Raw genomic sequence first — 24,705 nt, 5'->3', positions numbered from 1 at the left:
TATTCTAACTCTTGCATTTCAACAAAAGAAATTCAAAATGAACTTTGAAAAATTAAGAGAATGTAACTGTGACTAGGTAAACCACGACAAAACACTATTGAAATATTCCAACTCTTGCATTTTTCGAAAGAAATCCAAAATGAACTTTGAAAAATTAAGAGAATGTAACTGTGACATAGTAAACCACAACAAAACACTACTGAAATATTCCAACTCTTGCATTTCACCGAAATAAAACCAAAATGAACTTTGAAAAATCAAGAGAATGTAACTGTGACAAGGTAAACCACATCTAAACACTACTGAAAAATTCCAAGTCTTGCATTTCACCGAAATAAAACCAAAATGAAATTTGAAAAATTAAGAGAATGTAAGTGTGACAAGGTAAACCATGGCAAAACACTATTAAAATATTCCAACTCTTTCATTTCATCGAAACAAATTCATAATGAACTTTGAAAAATTAAAAGAATGTAACTATGTCAAGGTAAACCACGACAAAACACTATTGAAATATTCCAACTCTTGCATTTCATCGAAAGAAATACAAAATGAACTTTGAAAAATTAAGAGAATGTAACTGTGACATGGTAAACCACAACAAAACACTACTGAAATAATCCAACTCTTGCATTACAATGTAAGAACTTCAAATGAACTTTAAAAAATCAAGAGAATGTAACTGTGACAAGGTAAACCACGACAAAACACTACTGACATATTCCAACTCTTGCATTTCAATGAAAGAAATTCGAAATGAACTTTGAAAAATCAAGAGAATGTAACTGTGACAAGGTAAACCTCAACAAAACACTACTGAAATATTCTAACTCTTGCATTTCAATGAAAGAAATTCAAAATGAACTTTGAAAAATCAAGAGAATGCAAGTGTTACAAGGTAAATAACGACAGAATACTGCTGAAATATTCCAACTCTTGCATTTTAATGAAAGAAATCAGAAATGAACTTTGAAAAATCAAGAGATTGTAACTGTGACATGGTAAACCATGACAAAACGCTAGTGAAAAATTCCAACTCTTGCATTTCAATGAAAGAAATTCAAAATGAACTTTGAAAAATCAAGAGAATGTAAGTGTGACAAGGTAAACCATATCGAAACACTACTGAAATATTCCAACTCTTGCATTTCACCGAAAGAAATTCAAAATGAACTTTGAAAAATCAAGGAAATGTAACTTTGACAAGGTAAACCACAACAAAACACTACTGAAATATTCCAACTCTTGCATTTCAAAGATATAAATTCAAAATTAAATTTTAAAAATTAAGAGAATTTAGCTGTGTTAAGGTAAACCACAACAAAACGCTACTGAAATATTCCAACTCTTTCATTTCAACGAAAAAAATCCGAAACGAAGTTTGAAGAATTAAGAGAATGTAACTTCGATATGGTAAACTACAACAATGCACTTGTGAAATATTCTAACTCGTGCATTTCAACGAAAGAATTCCAAAATGAACTTTGAAAAATCAAGTGAATGTAACTGTGAGAAGATAAATCATGACAAAACACAAATGAAATATTCAAACTCCTGCATTTCAATGAAAGAAATTCAAAATAAACTTTGAAAAATTAAAAGAATGTAACTGTGACAAGGTAAAGCATAACAAAACAATACTGAAATAATCCAACTCTTGCATTACAATGTAAGAAATTAAAATGAACTGTTGAAAATCAAGTCAATGTAACTGTGACAAGGTAAAACACGACAGAACACTGCTTAAATATTCCAACTCTTGCATTTCAATGAAAGAAATTCGAAATGAACTTTGAAAAATCAAGAGAATGTATCTGTGACAAGGTAAACCATGACAAAACAATACTAAAATATTCCAAATCTTCCATTTAAACTAAAAAAATTCAAAATGAACTTCAAAAAATTAAGAGAATGTAACTGTGAGTATGTAAACGACTATAAAACACTACTGAAAAATTCCAACTCTTAAATTTTAATGTAAGAAATTCGAAAAAAACTATGAAAAATCAAGAGAATGTAACTGTGGCACGGTAAACCATAACAAAACACTACTGAAATATTCTAACTCTCGCATTTCAACGAAAGAAATTAAAAATGAACTTTGAAAAATTAAGAGAATGTAACAGTGACAAGGTAAACCACGACAAAACACTACTGAAATATTCCAGCTCTTGCATTTCAATGAAAGAAATTCAAAATGAACTTCGAAAAATCAAGTGAATGTAACTGTGACAAGGTAAACCATGACAAAACACTACTGAGATATTCTAATACTTGAATTTCAACGAAGGAAATTCAAAATGAAATTTGAAAAATTAAGAGAATGTAACTGTGGAAAAGTAAAGCACGACAAGAAACTACTGAAATAATCCAACTCTTGCATTTCAATGAAATAAATTCAAATAAACGTTGAAAAATCAATAGAATTTAACTGTGACAAATTAAACCACGACAGAGCACTACTGAAGTATCCCAGCTCTTGCATTTCAATGAAAGAAATTCGAAATTAACTTTGAAAAATCAAGAGAATGTATCTGTGACAAGATAAACCATGACAAAACACTACTGAAATATTCCAACTCCTGCATTTCAACGAAAGAAATCCAAAATGAACTTTGAAAAATCAAGAGAATGTAACTGTGACAAGGTAAACCATGACAAAATACTACTGAAATATTCCAACTCTTGCATTTCAATGAAAGAAATTCAAAATGAACTTTGAAAAATTTATAGAATGTAACTGTGACAAGGTAAAGCACAACAAAACACTACTGAAATAATCCAACTCTTGCATTTCAATGAAAGAAATTCAAATGACCTTTGAAAAATCAAGAGAATGTAACTTTGACAAGGTAAACCACGACAAAACACTACTTAAATATTCCAACTCTTGCATTTCAATGAATGAAATTCGAAATGAACTTTGAAAAATCAATAGAATGTATCTGTGACAAGGTAAACCATGACAAAACACTACTGAAACATTCCAACTCTTTCATTTCAACGAAAGAAATTCAAACTGAACTTTGAAAAATTAATAGAATGTAACTATGACAAGGTAAACCAAGACAAAACACTACTGACATATTCCAACTCTTGCATTTCAATGAAAGAAATTCGAAATGAACTTTGAAAAATCAAGAGAATGTATCTGTGACAAGGTAATCCATGACAAAACACTACTGAAATATTCCAACTCTTGCATATCAACGAAAGAAATTCAAAATGAACTTTGAAAAATTAAGAGTATTTAACTGTGACAAGGTAAACCACAGCAAAACACTACTGAAATATTCCAACTCTTGCATTTCAACGAAAGAAATCCGAAATTAACTTTGAAAAATTAAGAGAATGTATCTGTGATATGGTAAACCATGACAAAACACTACTGAAATAATCCAACTCTTGCATTTCAACGAAAGAAAAACCAAAATGATCTTTGAAAAATTAATAGAATGTAACTGTGACAAGATAAACCACGACAAAACACTACTGGAATATTCCAACTCTTGCATTTCAATGATAGAAATCCAAAATGAACTTTGAAAAATTAAGAGAATGTAGCTGTGACAAGGTAAACCGCGACAAAACACTACTGAAATATTCCAACTCTTGCATTTCTACGAAAGAAATCGAAAATGAACTTTAAAAAATCAAGAGAATGTAACTGTGACATGGTAAACAATGACATAACACTACTGAAATATTCCAACTCTTGCATTTCAACGAAATAAATCCAAAATAAACTTTGAAAAATCAAGAGAATGTATCTATGACAAGGTAAACCATGACAAATCACTACTGAAATAATCCAACTCTTGTATTTAAAGGAAAGAAATTCAAAATGAACTTTGAAAAAATAATAGAATGTAACTGTGACAAGGTAAACCACGATAAAACACTACTGAGATATTCCAACTCTTGCATTTCAACGAAAGAAATCCAAAATGAACTTTGAAAAATCAAGAGAATGTAACTGTGACAGGGTGAACCACGACAAAACACTACCGAAATAATCCAACTCTTGCATTTCAATGAAAGAAATTCAAAATGAACTTTGAAAAATCTATAGAAGGTAAATGTGACAAGATAAATCACAAAAAAAGACTACTGAAATAATCCATTTCGTGCATTTCAATGAAAGAAATTCTAAATGAACTTTGAAAAATAAAGAGAATGTATCTGAGACAAGGAAAACCAAGACAAAAAACTACTGAAATATTCCAACTCTTGCATTTCAAGAGAAAGAAATACAAAATGAACTTTGAAAAATCAAGACAATTTAACTGTGACAAGGTAAACCATGACAAAACACTACTGAAATATTCCAACTCTTACATTTCAACGAAAGAAATTCAAAAGGAACTTTGAAAAATTAAGAGAATGTAACTGTGACAAGGTTAAGCACAACAAAACACTACTGAAATAATCCAACTCTTGCATTTCAATGAAAGAAATTCAAATGAACTTTGAAAAATCAAGAGAATTTAACTGTGACAAGGTAAACCATGACAAAACACTACTGAAATATTCCAACTCTTGCATTTCAACGAAAGAAAACCAAAATGATCTTTGAAAAATTAATAGAATGTAACTGTGACAAGGTAAACCACGACAAAACACTACTGAAATATTCCAACTCTTGCATTTCAATGATAGAAATCCAAAATGAACTTTGAAAAATTAAGAGAATGTAGCTGTGACAAGGTAAACCGCAACAAAACACTACTGAAATATTCCAACTCTTGCATTTCAACGTAAGAAATTGAAAATGAACTTTGAAAAATCAAGAGAATGTAACTGTGACATGGTAAACAATGACAGAACACTACTGAAATATTCCAACTCTTGCATTTCAACGAAAGAAAAACAAAATAATCTTTGAAAAATCAAGAGAATGTATCTATGACAAGGTAAACCATGACAAATCACTACTGAAATAATCCAACTCTTGTATTTAAATAAAAGAAATTCAAAATGAACTTTGAAAAAATAATAGAATGTAACTGTGACATGGTAAACCACGATAAAACACTACTGAAATATTCCAACTCTCGCATTTCAACGACAGAAATTCAAAATGAACTTTGAAAAATCAAGAGAATGTAACTGTGACACGGTGAACCATGACAAAACACTACTGAAATAATCCAACTCTTCCATTTCAATTAAAGAAATTAAAATGAACTTTGAAAAATCAAGAAAATGTAACTGTTACAAGGTAAATCACGACAGAACACTACTGAAATATTCCATCTCGTGCATTTCAATTAAAAAAATTCGAAATGAACTTTGAAAAATAAAGAGAATGTATCTGTTACAAGGTAAACAATGACAAAACACAACTGAAATATTCCAACTCCTGCATTTCAAGAGAAAGAAATCCAAAATGAACTTTGAAAAATCAAGAGAATGTAACTATGACAAGGTAAACCATGACAAAACACTACTGAAATATTCCAACTCTTACATTTCAATGAAAGAAATTCAAAAGGAACTTTGAAAAATTAAGAGAATGTAACTTTGACAAGGTAAACCACAACAAAACACTACTGAAATATTCCAACTCTTGCATTTCAATGAAAGAAATTCAAAATGAACTTTGAAAAATCAAGAGAATGTAAATGTGACAAGGTAAACCACGACAAAACACTACTGAAATATTCCAACTCTTGAATTTCAACGAAAGAAATTCAAAATGAACATTGAAAAATTAAGAGAATGTAACTTTTACAAGGTAAAGCACAGCAAAACACTACTGAAATAATCCAACTCTTGCATTTCAACGAAAGAAATCCAAAAAGAACTTTGAAAAATCAAGAGAATGTAACTGTGACAAGGTAAACCATGACAAAACACTACTGAAATATTCCAACTCTTACATTTCAACGAAAGAAATCCAAAATGAACTTTGAAAAATTAAGAGAATGTAATTGTGATTAGGTAAACCTCAACAAAACACTATTGAAATATTCCAACTCTTGCATTTCATCGAAAGAAATCCAAAATGAACTTTGAAAAATCCAGAAAATGTAACTTTGACTAGATAAACCACAACAAAACACTACTAAAATACTCCAACTCTTATATTTCAATGAGAGAAATCCACAATGAACTTTGAAAAATCAAGAGAACGTAACTGTGACAAGGTAAACCACATCAAAACACAGCTGAAATATTCCAACTCTTGCAATTCAATGAAAGAAATCCGCAATGAACGTTGAAAAATCAAGAGAATGTAACTGTGACATGGTAAACCACAACAAGACACTACTGAAATACTCCAACCGTTTCATTTCAACGAAAGAAATTCAAAATGAACTTTCAAATATCATGAGAATGTGAGTGTTACAAGTTAAACCATGACAAAACTCTACTTATATATTGAAAATCATGTATTTCAACGAAAAAAATCCTGACCGAAATTTGAAAAGTCAAGAAACTTTAACTCTGACTCGGTAAACCATGACAGAACACTACATTTGTGAGGGGGAGTAAACAGTTGGGGGGTGGGGCCCATGCGTGTCCCAAAATGTGCAAATTTAAAAAACATTTGCAAATGGGGGCTCAGAGGCCTTTGGCGATCCGGGGGCCCTTTGGGAGCCCGGGGGACCTTTGGGGACCGGGGGCTTCCTTCGGGGTGGGGGTAGGGGGATCGGAGCCCTTTGGGGTTGGGGTAGGGGGAACGGAGCCCTGTGGGGTTGGGGTAGGGGACCTCACGACACTGTTCAAATGGAACTTGTGTATTGTAACGACCACAGAGTTTCACCCTCAAATCCTCTTCTAAAACATCTTCTAAAATCATCTTTTAAAATGTCTCTAACTGTTTCGCCGAAATAATTCCCTAAAATTTCAAAAACGGTTTCGCCCAAATAATCCCTAAACGTAATTTCAGCGTGTTCGTTATGATTTTGGCATCTCTTCGCTGTCACATTTCAAATTACTAGGAAGCCCTTTCCCGCGTTAATCTCTTCATCTCTAAGATCAAAACATTTACCTGAAAACAATTTCCCTTTCATGACAAATCAATCAGCCTTGACATCACCTGTCAGACATTAATAAACATTAGCCCGGAAACAATTCTCCTTGGAAATACATCAAAGACATTAATAAACTTCGCCCGGAGACATTTCTCGGAAACGTGTTCTCCCTGGGGATTCCATGCCCATATATGGTGTGGGATCGGTACTGACAGCACAGGTGTTCTCCCTAGGGACTCTATGCTCATATTTGGTGCTACCACGTGGTTAGGTCACGAGTCAATAAGGCCTTTCTACTTATATATATATATATATATATATATATATATATATATATATATATATCACTATCACTCACTATCACTCACTCACTATACACACACACACACACACACACACACACACACACACACACACACACACACACACACACACACACACACACACACACACACACACACACACACACACACACACACACACACACACACACACACACACACACACACACACACACACACACACACACACACACACACACACACACACACACACACACACACACACACACACACACACACACACACACACACACACACACACACACACACACACACACACACACACACACACACTATATATATATATATATATATATATATATATATATATATATATATATATATATATATATATATATATATATATATATATATATATATATATATATATATATATATATATATATATATATATATATATATATATATATATATATATATATATATATATATATATATATATATATATATATATATACATATATATATATTTCTATTGTTTGGTTCGTTTTTTTCTAGTAATAGTGCTGTTGAAGTCATCCAGGAGTTTATCCCCAGCCCTACGAACTGTGCGCCCTCTGGTGAAGTAATTTATTTTATTCCTCGCTAAGATTACAATTCCATAAATTGATCTTATTTTACCTTGTAATTGTTATAATTCTTCTCTTCTTTCAATTAAGAAAAAAATTTCACATTTTGGCGTGTAAATATGACAAATAAAAACAAGTAGAAAAATTTCCAATGTATTTGATCTAGTTCCCTCCGAACCAGGTTTCTGGGCGGGGGGAGAAGTAATTTCATGTAGCCTAATTTGCTTGTGTTTTGCAAGGTTTAGATTTTTATTCGTGCCTGTCAGAATCTTTGATTTTTCAGCTATATTTCCAATTTCACGTTCGTATTGCTCTTGTTGGCATCGATTATTGGTTTTATGGAGACAAGATCAAAATCTCAAAAGACGCTGATTTCAACTTGCGCGGCTTTAATGTCTATAGAAAAAATGAACTTCCCAAGAAATTTAAATATGATCACGCCCTACTTCTCAGGTAGCTCTCTATTTATAATGTTTTTACCTAACTACGTTATTTTTAATGAAATTGGTTTGTACCACATGTTATTTGTTGATGCTTAAATTAAGTTTCCGTTGAACAATGAACAATCCATTCCAAAAAATTCAGTTCCATCCTGTCTTTTTTTTCACTGAAATTGCACAAAAAGCCGTATCTTAAACTTATTTTCTTACTCTTAAAACATAAATCATCTAACCTTTGGGAGTGTTCCATAATTTTGTTCTCTTTTGGGTCTCAATTCCGTCAAAACTAACCTAAATAGTGAATTCTATGTTAAGATCACTAAAGAGGAACGTAAGGGAGTTCAGGCTTTGGTAAGTTAATAGTTAAATTTAAAAGCTATTGTACCTATATATTATATTTTCTACTTAAAAAAAGCAAAGTAATTCCAATGAAAGTTTTTTCTTTTTTAATATTTAAAAGCTTGTGGCAATAACGTTTCTGAAAAGCCATCTACCGTACCTGCTGAATCTAGGATTTTTTTGTAATTCCAGACTGTTTTTCAGTAAGCTATTGCTCTTCTATTGAGAAATAAGGTCTTTCAGACACATGAAATTTGTAGTTCGGAAGAGAAAATATCGAAGAAAAACAAGATGTCACAGCAGATTAAGTTTGTTGTTCAACGTTCTTTTATATATATATATATATATATATATATATATATATATATATATATATATATATATATATATATATATATATATATATATATATATATATATATATATATATATATATATATATATATATATATATATATATATATATATATATATATATTTTTTTTTATATATATATATATATATATATATATATATATATATATATATATATATATATATATATATATATATATATATATATATATATATATATATATATATATATATATATATATATATATATATATATATATATATATATATATATATATATACCAGGCCCTTCTTCATCAAATAAAACCTGAAGCAGCCAATTTTCGCTTTTAAATATAAAACTGATGCTGAGCAATTTTTTCTGTATCTTAATAATTAGCAGAATAAGTTCACAGACACTATTTAAAGGACGGAGGACCATCTGCAACGTATTGAAAGGCAAATAATTAGGTATTACAGCCCCCACAAAGCGCTGTTAAAAAAAAATTTATTTCTAGCGTGAGCTCCGTTGACTTTTTCCCCTGATTTCAGTTTAGATAGAACTTTGTCGGAATGAGCGAATTGTTTTTGCAAAATCTAAAACGTAACAATGGTCTTGAAAGGGTTATGAAAGTGATCTATGGGGAGGGCGATGTTATATTTTGTCTTGTTTAAAAAATGTTCTGTGAAAATGTTTTGAAGAATAAGATTAAGTTCAGAGAGCCTTTGAAAAGATCTTTAAAATGATAATTTCAAATCGTTTCTTGCCCCCCTCCCCTTTTTCCGATAGGTAGCTCCATAGCATTGATGTTTAGTAAGAGTTGATTCCAAAGTAGTTTTCAATGATAAAAAAAAAAGTATTCTTTATATCTTAATATAATATAGATGATTTTTTGGATAATACACAAATATATAAAGCATATTCTAATTAAATGAATAACAACTAAAAATAAAACCCTAGAAAATAGATTAAAAACAACTTTGAATGACTATACTTTCAATGAGCTGAAAATTACATCCCATGCTCTAGTTGACAACTAAATATGCAGAAGGTAAACTTCTGTGAATATTTAAATGTTAGTATATACCATCTATTGAATTTGCGCAGACCTCCGTACCAAACAGGTTTTTCTGGTAGGTAAACAGGTCATTACACTCGGTCATTACACTCTTTGTCAAGAGGAATGAGTACAACTTGATTGGTGATTAGGATTTGAATAAAAGGAATAGTTTTCTTTACAATTCATATTAGTAAGAGAATTGAATTCAAAGAGAATAGTTTTTATTTGCAAGGATATTAGTGGATAAAAAAAAAATGAGTGGTGCATTTACACTATGGGAGATTATTTATGTAACCGACATCAGCAGTAGCTACGATATACGAGTACCTAATGTAGCTGTGGAAATAACTGCTGGTTGTAAACTATGTCTTGAATGGGACACTATGTATGCGAGATATGTGATATCATTAAGTAAATTTAAGCAGGAGGAACAGCTGTGTTTTGCTGGAAAAGTAAATATTCTCCATATAAATAAACTTCGGTCAGCATTAGATATCCTATCGAAATATATTGATGAGAACAAAATGCATCAGTGAATATTATTATTATTGTAATTATGTTAAATAAAAAAGTTTCTAAATCAATGGTATTTTTCTTTTTCTATAGTAGACTAGCGTATATTTTTTAGAGTAGAAAAAAGAAATTCTGTTTAGTCTGAAGTTAGTTGTGAGAGAGTTAGGACTCTAAGAAATGGATAGATTCGAGAAAGATCGAATCATGAGGAATCTAGTTCTTATGGAAAAGCGTTTGATTCTAGACGATGATTTTCTAGAGTTGTCTATTCAAAGGAAGATATTTTCTCGGGGAATGCTTGTCTATATAATGAAAACTTATTCTCCATCATTAGACTATTTTATGAAGCTTCGACATCGTGGTCCAAATGCATTTACACAATTTATTGATATATTGATCACGACACAGCAAAATGATATTGTGGATATGCTTTTAAACTTTAGTTTTTATAAATTTAGGACTTTTTTTTCATAAGAAAGATGGTGCTCAAGGATGATTTACTCCTCTCTCTCTCTCTCAGACAATTTTTTTTTTTGTTACTAGCTCAGTTTCATTGTGGTAGTGAGAGCGTTAACACATGACAAAATGTTCCATACATGTCCGTTATGTATGTACACACAGGGCAGCTGGTCATCATGTGAGAATTGCACAATGATTGAGGAGTATAATGAAAAGTGTAGATTATGCAACCCTTGTAAATTGCATAGAGGATATGCTGTACAATTTAAAGCTTGCAATTCCTGCCTTGAAGAGGTGTGTGACTCTCATCCTAGAGGCCACCTATGCTCCAATGATTATTATGATAAATGTAAGCAGTGGGAGAGTACATATCCCAGTCTGATTAAGAAGAATCACAACCGTAAGGTTAATTTATTGCTGCAAGATTGGTATCGTCGTGGTTTTCGACTGTTCTGGGAGGAGGAACTGGGTCAACGATTCAACTGCTTGAACAACAAAAGACTATGGTTTCTACATCATTGTTGTGAAGACAAAGTGTGTTATGATTATAAGCCCACTGATTTTTATTTGGCTGTGACGGACTGTGATTTGACACTCGAGGAAACTGTTTGTGAAATTGCTTCAAATACGCAAATTGAAACATGTGAATTCTATAGAATGAATGAGACTAGTATCATTGACTATACAAAGAGATATGACAAGAGTGAAGTCACATTCTACTGTAGAAAATGTGACCCCGACATTGCACTACATCAGGATCAGTACACTGTGAATTCAGATAATCTACCTGCACTAGTTGTTGTCGACAAAGACCTAGTAGTTGATGAAATCTAAAGAGTAGAAAAGTCGTTTTATCATGTATATAATTTTTTTATTGATAAACAATTTAACATTAATCTTTGGAACATTTTATTATTAGGGCACTAAAATCAATATTAAATACAATTGTAAGTATATTCTCCACTAGAAAGTCGTTCAATTGAGGTAAGTCAACGTAGATGTTGAGAAACTGCTTGTAGGTGTAGCCACAACATCTGAACATGAAAAAGAGTAGTGCATGAAAGCCACTTGTCTTAGTCGTTAAATCCTGTACTCTTCGTTGATTTTGAATAATGGTTTTCCCACTGCTTTCAATAAAGATGCTGATGTATGGAGCGTAGAATTTATACGATAGGCCAAAAGGATCAAAAAATTCAATATTATTCGCTGTTTGAAAGATGCATAGCCAATGGTCAGTCTTCAAAGTCGATGGACTGCTATTAACAATGATTAGGGTATTGTTAACACTTGGAATTTTTTAAATGAAGTCAGAGAGTCTGCAATAGGACTTGTACTGGGACATGTATGGATCCATACTAAATACATTGATTATTTGATTTGTGTTCATGGTGCTAGTTCTAGTAGAAAAATGCCGTCGGGTGTGATTTCCCAATAGGTTTCAAATTGACTCAGTGATATTAGCGTGATACTCTCAGTCAGAGCATTGGCAAATGTACACTCTAAACGTACATTCCCTGTTCGTACTATGGTCATATCTTGCATGCCTGGCAAATCCAAAACAATAACCCCATGATTTTTTGAAAACATTGAATCGGTTATTCCATTTTCAAATAGTTGAGAGTCATGATCTAGGGATTGCATAGTCAACTCGTACAGAGTTCTATAGGATTTTTTGTCAAATGATAGAGTTTGCAGTGGAATACCATTCACTTTGCGCACAAGACTAGATAGACCGAAATAATTAAAATCATGGGGATATTCAATCCAGGACTCCACGTCGTTGCCAATCTTTGGAAAGTCCAAAGCTGTTATTGATAGAATTTTTACTGTGATAAAAAATGAATAGGTTTTTCGACAGAAAAAACCAGCACTGTGACGGGGATAGGCGAGCTTCTGTGGGATACAACGTTTAATTTTGTTACCATTGGCTCTTAGCTTTTCCACTGCCAATGCACCAGAGCTCATAACTTGTTGTTTTCGAACGTGGAGAATTGCCGATGTGATAATAACATTTGCATCGGGTGCTGCAGGAAGTGTTTTTCTCAAAATGAAATTCGATGGGGCCATTTGTAACTTTATGTCAATCTTCACATTGGGGGGAGGGGGGGGTAGCCATTGGGATATATTGAATATCTTATGATTTATTTGTACAACTAGCAAAGCTTACCGAATGAATTCATGTTTCAGATCAGCACATGGATCAACAATTGTTCTATTTTCATAGTACGACGAGAGTCAGCTCGACTTATTGGACGCCTGTGTTATGATCATCAAAAATTTTCTTTGGCTTGCAGAGGCTGAACAATTATTGCTAGTACTCACCAATGTTCTATTAATAAATACATTAATTTGCTTTCATAGGTTGTGTAGAATACAGTTTTCATAGGAGAGACCATCGCCGGCATTTGGAGTTGTATTATCTGACTTTTTCTTCACCACAGAATTTAAATCAATAAATGTTGATGACAATTCAATGAAATAGTCTTCATTGGAAAATATTTGAAAGTGTATATTTTCCGAGAGAGGTTGTTGAGGGTGAAATTGTTCATAGTAGCCATACTTGACACTGACATCAACATTTTCAGCGTTGAATAGATTCAATGAGGACCTGATTGATGGATATTATTCCGTGTGGGGGAGATAAGTCATCTTAAGAGAAGAAATCCTTCTTTGATTTAACAATCTTTTTCTTTTTCTTCTTCTGCTGCTGATGCTTATTCGCCTTCGGGGTTTTAGTTCTGAAAGTCCTTGTTGATGTCCTTTGCTTCCTTCCTGGGTGGAGACTGATGAGTGAATGACGCGAACACATCCTTTTCAAACCCTCCCCATTTTGTCGAGATTTTAATTGTTCACCAACGGCTCTTGCTGAAGATCTAATATTGTCCTTAACACTCTCCTTGAAATTCTTGCCCGACCCCCAGTCCTGGAGTGTGGAGGCAGCAAAATTTGATGCAGCAGGTACAAGATATTTTCTGGCAAGGGGTAGTGCAGAACGAAAGAGCCTAGCAAACCAGCTACCAAGACCATAGCCAGACATTGTAGTACGCCCCTTGTAGTAGTCCAATCCATTGCCTATTTGACGTGGACTCAAAGCACCAACATAACAGTCAATATCGGGACAAACAAATGGAGTTCTTCTATTGTTCATTTCTTAGGTTATTGTACCGTCGTTGTCGTTGACAATGGGTCGAAAATGAAATGTAATCACTTCTAAGCCTTTTGAAATTTCTATTGGATCACCTAATTCAGTTCTTAGTGTTAAATGACAGAGTTCCAAATATGAAGTGTTTACGGGAATATAATGAAGATGCTTTATATTGTAGTGGTGAACATGTTCTAGATTGGTTTTTCGTTCAAGAACTCGAAGGAGGGGAACATTTGAATTACCAACCCGAGATCTTTCCACAAATGAAGCGTAGAGAAATATACAAGTGTCCGTGGAGAAGCTGGGTGCATAGTCTGCATAGATAACATGGTCACTACCTCTGACATTTTCTGTCTTAATAATATGGTTTTTAAAACCAAGAACCTCACGTAAATTCTCATTGAGGAAAATTCTTTCATTCTGAAATGGATTGGTAACATAAATTCTCGTTTGGTACGTCGAGTAATTGAAAGTTAAACAGCCTTTTTTTCGACTTGCAATTTTTTGTTGATAACTCGACACAGGTCATGAATGGTAGTGTATTCCCTGTAGGGGATGTTAGCAATAGGGTACTGATTAGAGTCAAAAGTTGCCATTGCACCTTCATCACCGAATTCAAACGGTCGTATTTTTATTTCATATTTACGATCCTTTCTCAGGATATCATAGGTATTTTTGAGAATACAGTCGACAAGAGCCACTTCATATGCACCGTCAAATTTGATGGCGGGGGAGAGTTTTGTCCAAAAATCACTTGTCTTATTCAAGTCATTTTAGAGAGGATCTGAAAAGTTAGAAAAGAAATTTAAATATAAATCATTTGTAATTGTCAATATATTCAACACAAATACAATAATCAAAATAATAGTTGTATCCTATACATCTATCAAGTAACTGTTTCTTACCCCTGCAAGTAATTGTCTTTAATATCTTTTCAGTTTGGGATATTTCACGATATTTTTTTACTTTTTGCAGTTCATAATCATAAAAGACACCTAGAATGACCTAATCCGTTATATCACGCAGATAATCAGCTATGGGTGTATTGTCTGGGATTTTTGACAATTTAAAAATATCAGTGGACCACAAGTAATTCCCCTTTTCAAAAACATTAGTTGTTCTATTAATTCGAATCGTATCACCAACATTGAATTTATTTTTCTTCTTCTTCTTGACTTTTGATTCATTGGAATATTGTTTAAGAAAGGTGTCAATTGTATTATGATCCGAATGATGAACTTCCGTTGGTGTAGAGTTGGACAATGATTGAAGAGGTCGTTGATTATAAATCAACATGATTTTATCTAGATCATGAATAAAAGCTGGCGTATTTTTCAATGTACAATATCTTGAAATTGAAAGTCAAATAGTTCTTATCAATCGTTCGGCCAATGCAGCCTTTATAGGACTGTGCGGATGATAGAGTAGTGTACTATATTTCTCTAGTACTTTTGCAACATGAGGATTAACAAATTCACTACCGCGATCCGTTTTAAGTTTTTTATATGAATCCTGTTGGAGAATACTTTCAATGGCTTGAGCAACTTCAACACCTCTCTTTGATCGCAATGGAATTGCATATGCATAGCGACTAAAGACACTGATTGCAAGTAGAATGTACTTGTACGGTATATTGTGATGCCTTTGAAGCTCGTCTAGAGTCAGGAGATCTGCTTGCATTATATACAGTGGGTAAAAGGATTTAGTTTGTTAATATTGATTGTCACGAAGTCTATGATTCCGATGCAAAGTGTAACTTGGTTCATTTTGTAGATAGTCTTGTACAATTTTAGTGCGAATACCCGTGACTTTGGAAAGAGTTGTGGGGAACTTAAACTCCCCACCTCGCCAATATTTTCATAAACACCTTTCAGAACTTCAGCCATTTTGAACGTAAACACGTTGTGTAACGTCCGCTACCCTTTTGTATACTGGCTGCTGCTGGTGATGGGGACGTTGACGTGATACGCCTTCGCTTTTGTCTAGCTATCAGTGGTGTGCTATTATTTTCAAAAATTTATTTAAAATATTCTTCTTCAAGTTCATATTTTAATATTTATGATGATGATGCACGTTCATTTATATTTTTTATAATTTGTATATTGACAATGAGACTTTTGGTGAAGTTTAATGTATTTATAAATTTGTATAGACGAGTGTAAAATGATAATAGTCCTTTACGATTTGTAACCATCTCATAAATTAAATCAAGTATATTATATCTCTTGCCCTGAATTATAATCATTTAACCATTGCTATCAACTTGAATTTGATCACTTTCCAAGAGATAGGTTAGGAGTCGTTTACTTTTTTCAATCTATGAGTTGGGCAATAGATTTACAAATTTAAAAAAAAATTAATAAAAATCCACCTTATTTTATTGTTTTCCAGCAGCAGCAGCAGCAGCAGCAGCAGCAGACTCTTGAGAAGATGATTTTTTTTTGGGATCAGCAGCAGCAGCAGTGTGCTTTGATCGATAAGGTTAGTCCACTCGACGAAGTGCATCTTGAAATAAAATCAGTTTTTTATCATCATCAATAGTTTCATTGTCGTGGAATTTACTCAGATTGTCCTCAAAGTGTTCGACGGGTGAGAGAGCGAGTTCTATTGGAGTCAATTTGTAGGGTTTTGCCATTCTCACTAGAGAAAACTCTTTACAAGTCCTGCAATTATTGGTGGTAAAAGTGTGAAAAAGCTACGGCCCGCCTGAAGAAGTCGTTTCCTTTTTAAATTCTTTCCTTTCTTTTTAGAGGCCCAGGTACGTACAATGGAACGATGTTGCTTTGCCTGTTGCTTAACTACTGCTGGTAGTTGAACATTACCCTCGGTCAAATTTAAACAAAGTTCATATATTAGATTAATGAAATCATTGTCAATACCGTGTTTGAGTATTGCTTTTCTAAGCGGAGGTTTTGAAGTGCTTAGAACTGAAAACAAATGTCTATTTTCATGTAGTTTCTTCAGTGTCATGATAGTGACTAATAGCTCTTTTTAGTGTTCACCAGGAGATAGACAGTAATACAAGTGCCGTAGAGATCTGTGACTGCACGCAGATCCTCTGATGTATTTTTATTAAGATCCAGCAGGATATAACCGTGGGGTTTATTAGTTGCCTGATTGTATGCTGAGAGCAGAAATTTAGGGGCACCTGGATAGATTTTTTTATTGAGGGTTATTAGCGAGCGAGAATCACAAACAATTCTTTAGATGATATAGTAGGTACAGTTCAAAGCAAGTGTTCGCAAACATTTGATCTGATGAAACAGATTTTGTAGAACTAGAATAACGGAAATCTGTTCATGATGAGAGCGAACAGTGAACAATTGCAGCATTTGCTGGGACCATTATTCAATAGATTCAGCCAGATCGTCAATGATCAGCCAAGAGTTTGGTTTAATAATGTTGAAAACATCAAGTCCCTGTATGAACTGTATCAGCACCAATCCCATGGTGATGGTAGCAATTGATTTTATTTTATTGTATGACTCATGCCAAGTACTATAGCAATAGTATATTATTTTCAGCTTTTCCGAAAACACTTTATCGCAATTTTTAATTATTTTAGTTAAAAGTGTTGTTTTGCCCGACATTGAGGGCCCACACAGAAACGATCTGAACGGTGTTTTAAATTGATACATGTTCCTTTCAACAGTTCACCTGGACAACTAACTGTAGACCCCAATTGTCTAATGACTAAATAATTTTTCCCTACTACCACTACTCTGTTCTTCAAGAAGAAGACAAAGACAAAGACAAAGACGAATAAAGAATCATATTTTTTTCTTTTATTATATGCACATAAAAAAAGTAACAATAAATTGAAAAAAAAAAATACACTTTTTTAAATTTATTCATAATAAAAAATAAAAAAACACTTACATAGTTATACATACAGAGAAAAAAAAACACTTTTTTTTTGTTTACTTATAGAGAGAAAAAAAAAACATTAAATTATAGAGAGCACTTGAAAAAATACCCTTTTTTAAATTTATTTATAATAAAAAAATACAACAACAAAATTTACATAGTTACAAAGATAGAGACACAAAAAACACATTTTTTTTTTTGTTTATATACAAAAAAAACATTAAATTAGCGAGGGCACTTGAAAAAAAAAAATCTGCTCTAAGTCCAAAAAAAAAAAAGATAACTTTGGTGACGGTGCGCCCCCCGCGCTGGCGGCGGCCGCCCCCCCGGGCCGCGAGCCCCCCCCCCCCAAAGGCCGCGAGGCCCCCCCCCCAAAGGTTTTTTTAGGAAATTAGTTACAGGACCTTATTTAAACTGACACTTTCCCGGTGGGCAATACATTCGATCCGTTCTGAAGTTAAATAGTGACCAAGGGGGGGGGGGGTGGTCAAACCATCTTGAAAAACATAAGCCTGGTCAGGCATGGTACTCACGGCTATTTTCTCTATAGTTACAGTATAGTTCTTATAGTTCTATGAACGAATTGCCAACAATTTGGCTCGTGGAATTGTATTTTGAATAATACAATTCATATAAATATCCATGTCGAAATTCTTGTCCACATAGCGCGTGGGTACTCCTTTGCAACGTTTCTTGATTTCCTCGTTGTATGTCTGTATAAAGTACACCTTCGGACCTACAAACATACAATGGGAAATCAAGTCGCTACCAGTTTCAGATTTAAAAAATAAAAGTTGATTGGATGCCCGACAGTTTACTAGCTAAGGGTAAAGATCAACACCCACCTTGGGGTAGTCCATTCGTGAACTGAAAATTTCACCGTGCGCCAAATCATCAATTAGATTTGGTGTTTTTACTTTTAACAGTAGAGAATCCGTGTCACCGTAGCAGACCTCTACTTGCCCCTTTTCCGGCCACCGTACCCTAGCCACATTGTAGTAGAATTCCAACTTGAGCTTTTTTGATATTTCTAAGATAGCACTGCCTGCAGCAATATTTTTATTCAGGACAATGTGTCTTTTTTTCCTATTCAAAAGTACCATGTCCGGACCAAGGATTGTAAAGGAAGTGTAATTGGGATCGGCAATAATTCGAGCACATTGTTCTGGATCGGTCACGACGTCACAACGATTCCTATTGCGAACACTCTCACACATTTTACCGAAAGCCGAATTTAAAATGAGTTTATAAATTTCTTTTTCAGCTTTCGTCTGTGCTGCAGAACGTTTGCTGACAAAAGTGTCAAAAAGCGTTTTCAGATAGGGTTTTTGACTAAACTCGAGTGCTCTGTGAAGATTTGTTACGTTTAAACCATTGTTTAACTTAAATTTTAACGCTACATGTTGTACAACTATTTTTTTTTTTGGCAGAAGGTCAGCAATAAGTTTTTGTTTTGAAGGTGCCCAATGCAATCCGTCCACCTTGACTAGACAACTATTGTGAGGACTCAAAGAGTCATTATTCAAAGGTATATTGATACACGGGACAACAAAATCCTATACTGAATCGTGAAGCTTGACTGGTATATCTCCATCAATTTCAAAAAACCATCCAACCGGTCCATTCTCCTCAACACTGTCAATGTTGGGGAAATGGGAAGCTTGAGGGTCATTGAGCCATTTATAGTCGCCGCAAGGTAGTGCATAATGGGACATGGCCGAGGGGTAGAGAGAATTCATATCGAGGAAAACTGCATTTGATTTTGTCCCCATCTTCTCTCCTGTTGGATCGGTTTCCAAGATACGGTCTCCGTGAAAAACAAAACCCCCCCTCATTGACCTTTCGATGAACAGATGCTGATCAATGTCGGTGATTAGCCCAATTTTTTCCCCACTAATTTTCAGGATGAGGTCCATCACTAGATGAGGCGAAGAATAATAATACCCCAAATCAAGATTAAACTCATCATAGATTTTATTCGTATTTTTACACATAATGTCTAACAAAGTTAACACGTCACTCGACAAATACAGCTTGCAGTAGTCAAATCCATTTTTACACCCCCCCTCTGCCCAAACTTTTTTAGCAAAACTGTATTCCTCAGGGGTGCAACTACGATCGTGAAGACTGTCGTAAAACGATTCAATACAAGGAATAGCCTCCTCGGCGAATCTCGACATGGAACAATAATGGTCATAAGGATATATGCCCTTGACTATTAACAAATCATATAAATCATTTGGAAATTGTTGCTTGAGAAGGGGGAAAGCATTGCTGCCGTCATCGTTTTTCTGCACTTGAATTAATTCGCTCAATGATTTGGGGAAAAAACTGTAGGAATCTAAAAAGCGAATTTTATTCGTGTACTCAACGCCGGCTTCAACAAATTTCCACATAAATTCCAAAACAAGCAACTGTTCTGCTGATTTAGGTATGATTTTGTACGTAAAGCTGTCTATCACCCATGCGTCAGCATCATCATCATTATCCAGTGTTCCATTTCTTTGAAGATGTGCCAATGCAGGTAGCAGACACTTCAGATCGTAGTTAGAGTTATGTAAAAAAACCGGTAGAAAAAGTTGTTGTTTAATTTTTAAATTACACAAATTGTGAGCCCACCCCCGAAAGTTACATTTTCCCGTTGAATTGGGGTCAATAAGGTGATTTTGGTCCTGCACCACGTTTTTTGGAGCTAAGGTACTCCTACACACCCAGCAAATTGTCCACTTTTCCAACGCCCGTTGCTTTTTATCTGACAATGTCATCGGATAATTGGTATAACATAATCGTAAAATTACCCTGTTTGCCGTTTTTATTAAAGAAACCAATAGCTTTTCCATACTGCCTTCCTCGTCCATAGTAAAAAAAACTCTTCCAATAGCAGGTTATTGTTGGCGTCGTGACGGGCGTGCGCATAGGAACACGCAACTAGTTTGTGTTCCTTGACTATATTTGGCCTTGATTGGTATGATACCTCAACCAGTATTGATTCACAATCTAAAGACACATAATCAAACGGTAGAATGTGTTTTTGAAATTGTTTATAGTTTAAAATGTCTTTGCCTTCTACCGGCAGTTCAATGCTCTGATTTAAGTGAATTTTGAAATGTCTCGTGTGATCTGATAACTTTCGCTCAGATGTGAATGGGGAAAGGAACATGGGGCAAAAGAAACGTTCACTTTTATGAATGCCGTGACAGAGGATTCGACTTATTGCTATAACGGGAAAAAATGACCATAAGAATTTACATCTTTGGGAGGTTGGTAAATAACCCATACAAAATTTTTAACATTTTCCACCATCGGTGTCCTCACTGAGTACAAAACTCCTTTTTTATTCGGTTTTTCCCCCCATCTACAAATTCAGTGTCATACTGGAGAACAACCACCCCCCCCCCAAGAATTTAATTTGCTTTTTCGAATATGCTTATTTATTTAAAGGACACCGGATATTTTACCTCTAAACAATCAAAATTTAATTTAGGGAAATTTTTCCCACCGTTACGTGCAAGTTTGTCGAGATTTTTCATTCTTGACTATTTGTATAATGTCTTATGGGCCGCCGCTAAAAATGCATATTTAAAGCATTGCAGCCCTGTGTTAAATCTGAAACCCTGAACTCCTCCTGTAGTCGACAAATTCGGGTGGCATTTTATTCTTTTACCCCTCCCACCCCTTAAAATAAAGTTTTTTTTAAATCTACTGAGATTCAGATCCATGCGTTCAATGTATAAAATGGTGGAACCATTCCCTCTCTCTTTAAATTCATCCAAAGTTTAAATTAGTTTATGTACCCGGTTGAAAAAGTTGTCTTTAAAATCATTTTGATCTGGGTAAAAAGTTAGGGTACCTGTCGAAAAATTAAAAAAAAAATTTTCCCCAGATGTCCCTTTTTGTAAATACAATTTGTTAATCAACGATGCTGTATTTCCCCCCGACTTCCCCCTTTCTGGATCTGAATATCAATAAGTGCTCGAATTCTGTCGATATAGCTATGGAGATTTTTCACAGGGTCATTTAAAATAATGCCAGCGATTTCCTCGGGAAGGCTAAAATCTACCCTATATGTTTGCAAATGGCTCAGAGCAGATTCTAACAGATAAAAATCAGGCAATTCCGGGGGCGTAGCACTATTTTCATGTCCTGACCCTGTTTGTTCAGGACTCAATTCACTAATTATAAAGTTCTCATTAAAAATGCCCCCGGAAAAATGAGCTGCTGTTGTATTACTACTACTATTAAGCGGACTGGTGGAGGAGGGTGACAGGGACATGTCAATAACACCACTCCCAGTCTGTTCAATCACAGTGGGGGGTTGTGACATGAGGTCTCCTAGTACATGTTCCAAGGTGTTTAGAGACAATTGATCGAGCCAGCCTGTATTGTCCTCTGATGGAATTTCATTATAAGGAACCGGGTCAGATTTACTTGTAGTATCATTTAAATATTCACGCATGAAACTATTTGACCGCTCTGGGTCCTCAAGCATGTCAATATCACAGATTAAGTCATCCAGACTGATCATTTCCACACACACATCATTAAGGAAACCCTCATGCCACTTCATAGGATCTAGAACCAGTGTAGGTTCATACCTGATCTCTGCTGGTGGTGACAGAATTGGTATTGTAAATATACCTGCTTCATCACTCGATGGTGCCACTGGGAGTGCTATATTTTTAATCTGTAGAAAAAAAAGTTTTATTTTTTATGTAAAATAACCATTTTTTTTTTTATAGTTAATAAAATTTGTCAATTTCTAATAGTCATTGTCCCACCACCACCTGAACAATTAAAAGAAGAATAAAAAAAAGTTACATTGCCTTATGTCTTTCATAATGTCAACTGAACATGTTAAAATAATTTTTTTTTTTTAGTCGGGAAAATGTAGTCTTATTCTTAGAAGGGTAAGTTAGAACAAGAGAATGATAGAAAAAATTAATGGTTTTATTCCAAAATTTTTTTTTTTTAATAAAAACGCAAAATATGAGTCCAATTCGATTGCTTGAGCCTCTTCATTATAACTGTCAATGAAATTTGACCATTGTTCGACTAACGCAGTATGCTGTACTAAAACTCGCTCCTCGGCTTCGGTTAAAGGACACGAACTCCATATGTCGGCGGTTGGTGGTGTTGTTACTTTCTTAATAATCCGTATTTTCCTCTGTCTTTTGCCAATGGATTTTTTTTTTTGACCTGGGCTAAATAAATACTTGTAAGAGAGAAGAACTTTTTTCTCCATCCATAACAACAATTAAAATGTTGGATGGCCCTTTATAGAGACCTCCGCCCCTCCCCAAACCCCTCCCGGGGAGAACCCTTGGGAACCGGGAGCTTCCTTCGAGGTAGGAGGATTGAAACCCTGTCCCAGTTGAGGAGGTATCGGACTCCACAACACTGTTCAAATAGAACAGTCTCAAATTCTTTTCTTGAACCTTTCAAAAACGAAAATAATTGCCTGAGTTGGTTCAAAATAATAATATTTTCTTCGTATGTGAAACCCATAATTGGAGATTACTAAAACCTTCTTCCTGTCACAGGAAATCCATTTAAAATTCAAAGCGATGGGACCATCTGATACAATGCAAATTGTTTTAGCGCACTAATCTAATTTTATGGGTGACTTGCCGACCGTTAAATACCAAAACGTTTTTTTTGTTTAAAATTGATTTTTTGATTTTATGTTTTATTTTTTTTATTTTAAAATTTTAGTTTGTTTTTTTTTGTTTTTTTTTATAGAAATGCGTATAAGCAATCATTTATATATATATATTGAAAATTTTTTTAAATAAAGAAAAAGACAAATATTATAAAAAAATTTTTATTTTTTTTTAAATAATAAAAAGCTATGCGCCTGAGAAAATTTTGTCTTATTTTTGAAAATAGGGATAGAAAAAATAATGTATATGCGGACAAATTCTGACTGGACGTTGATGCCTTAGCTAAGGTACTCAACTTTAATTGGTACGAGCTCAGTATGCTTATTTGAGACCGGGTCGAAAGAGGCACTGACCCTTTTCAAATTAATTCAATTTTACATTGAACTCCTTCGCAAGTCAGAGGGCGCTGTCGCTGTACGTCGAGAGCTCACTGCATGGTCCAGATGGCGTGTAACTTTTCCAGCGAATTTGATAACAGACGCCCTTGCGGTCTGTATTAACGAAGGTTCGCCACATCTCGCTTTATTCTCAGAAGGGGGATTATTGCACGTCTCTTCTTCCTTTAAAAAAAAGGACAAAAAAAATTTAGCATGTAGCAAAAATGCATTTTGGGTTTTTTGAAAATAATTCAGTTTATGTTAGACATCTAAAGTAGTGTAAAAAACATCTTGCTTTCAAACTCAGATTTTTTTATAGTCAAATGGAGAACCTATTATACACTGCTCCTCCCTCCCTCCACCCTCCACCCTCCTAACGCCCTTGTTACGGTAATAGAAGTTTTAATTAATAATTAAAAATCCGTTTTTTCGGTCCTTAATAAAACCTAATTATTATACATTCTTTTTACAATAAAGTAAAACTATCAGATTTCAATAAAATCTAGACATAAATAGAAATTTAAGAAGTTGAAAAGTTAATTAGCATGGCTCAGTCAATCCCCTCCCCCCCCCCCCTATGTTATAAAAATGTACGTTAAA

General features: G+C 33.9%; 1 protein-coding gene and 1 long non-coding RNA gene across 2 annotated transcripts in view; one reads left to right on the top strand and one right to left on the bottom strand.

The window, feature by feature from the left end:
* Nucleotides 1–24,705, top strand: part of LOC148949493 (zinc metalloproteinase-disintegrin-like batroxstatin-1) — a 149,834-nt gene that overhangs the window by 40,711 nt on the left and 84,418 nt on the right. The window contains exon 4 of the mRNA XM_089093518.1: nucleotides 8,195–8,364. Within this exon, the coding sequence (XP_088949644.1) occupies nucleotides 8,195–8,364 (170 nt within the window). The remainder of the gene's footprint in view (nucleotides 1–8,194; nucleotides 8,365–24,705) is intronic.
* Nucleotides 1–24,705, bottom strand: part of LOC148949494 (uncharacterized) — a 73,236-nt gene that overhangs the window by 42,209 nt on the left and 6,322 nt on the right. The window lies entirely within an intron of this gene.

Source organism: Artemia sp. Qi Xiang Cuo, chromosome 8, assembly GCF_049724085.1.
Source record: "Artemia sp. Qi Xiang Cuo chromosome 8, ASM4972408v1, whole genome shotgun sequence".
In the NCBI taxonomy this organism is placed as follows: domain Eukaryota; kingdom Metazoa; phylum Arthropoda; class Branchiopoda; order Anostraca; family Artemiidae; genus Artemia; species Artemia sp. Qi Xiang Cuo.
This window is presented reverse-complemented; position numbering and strand designations above follow the sequence as displayed.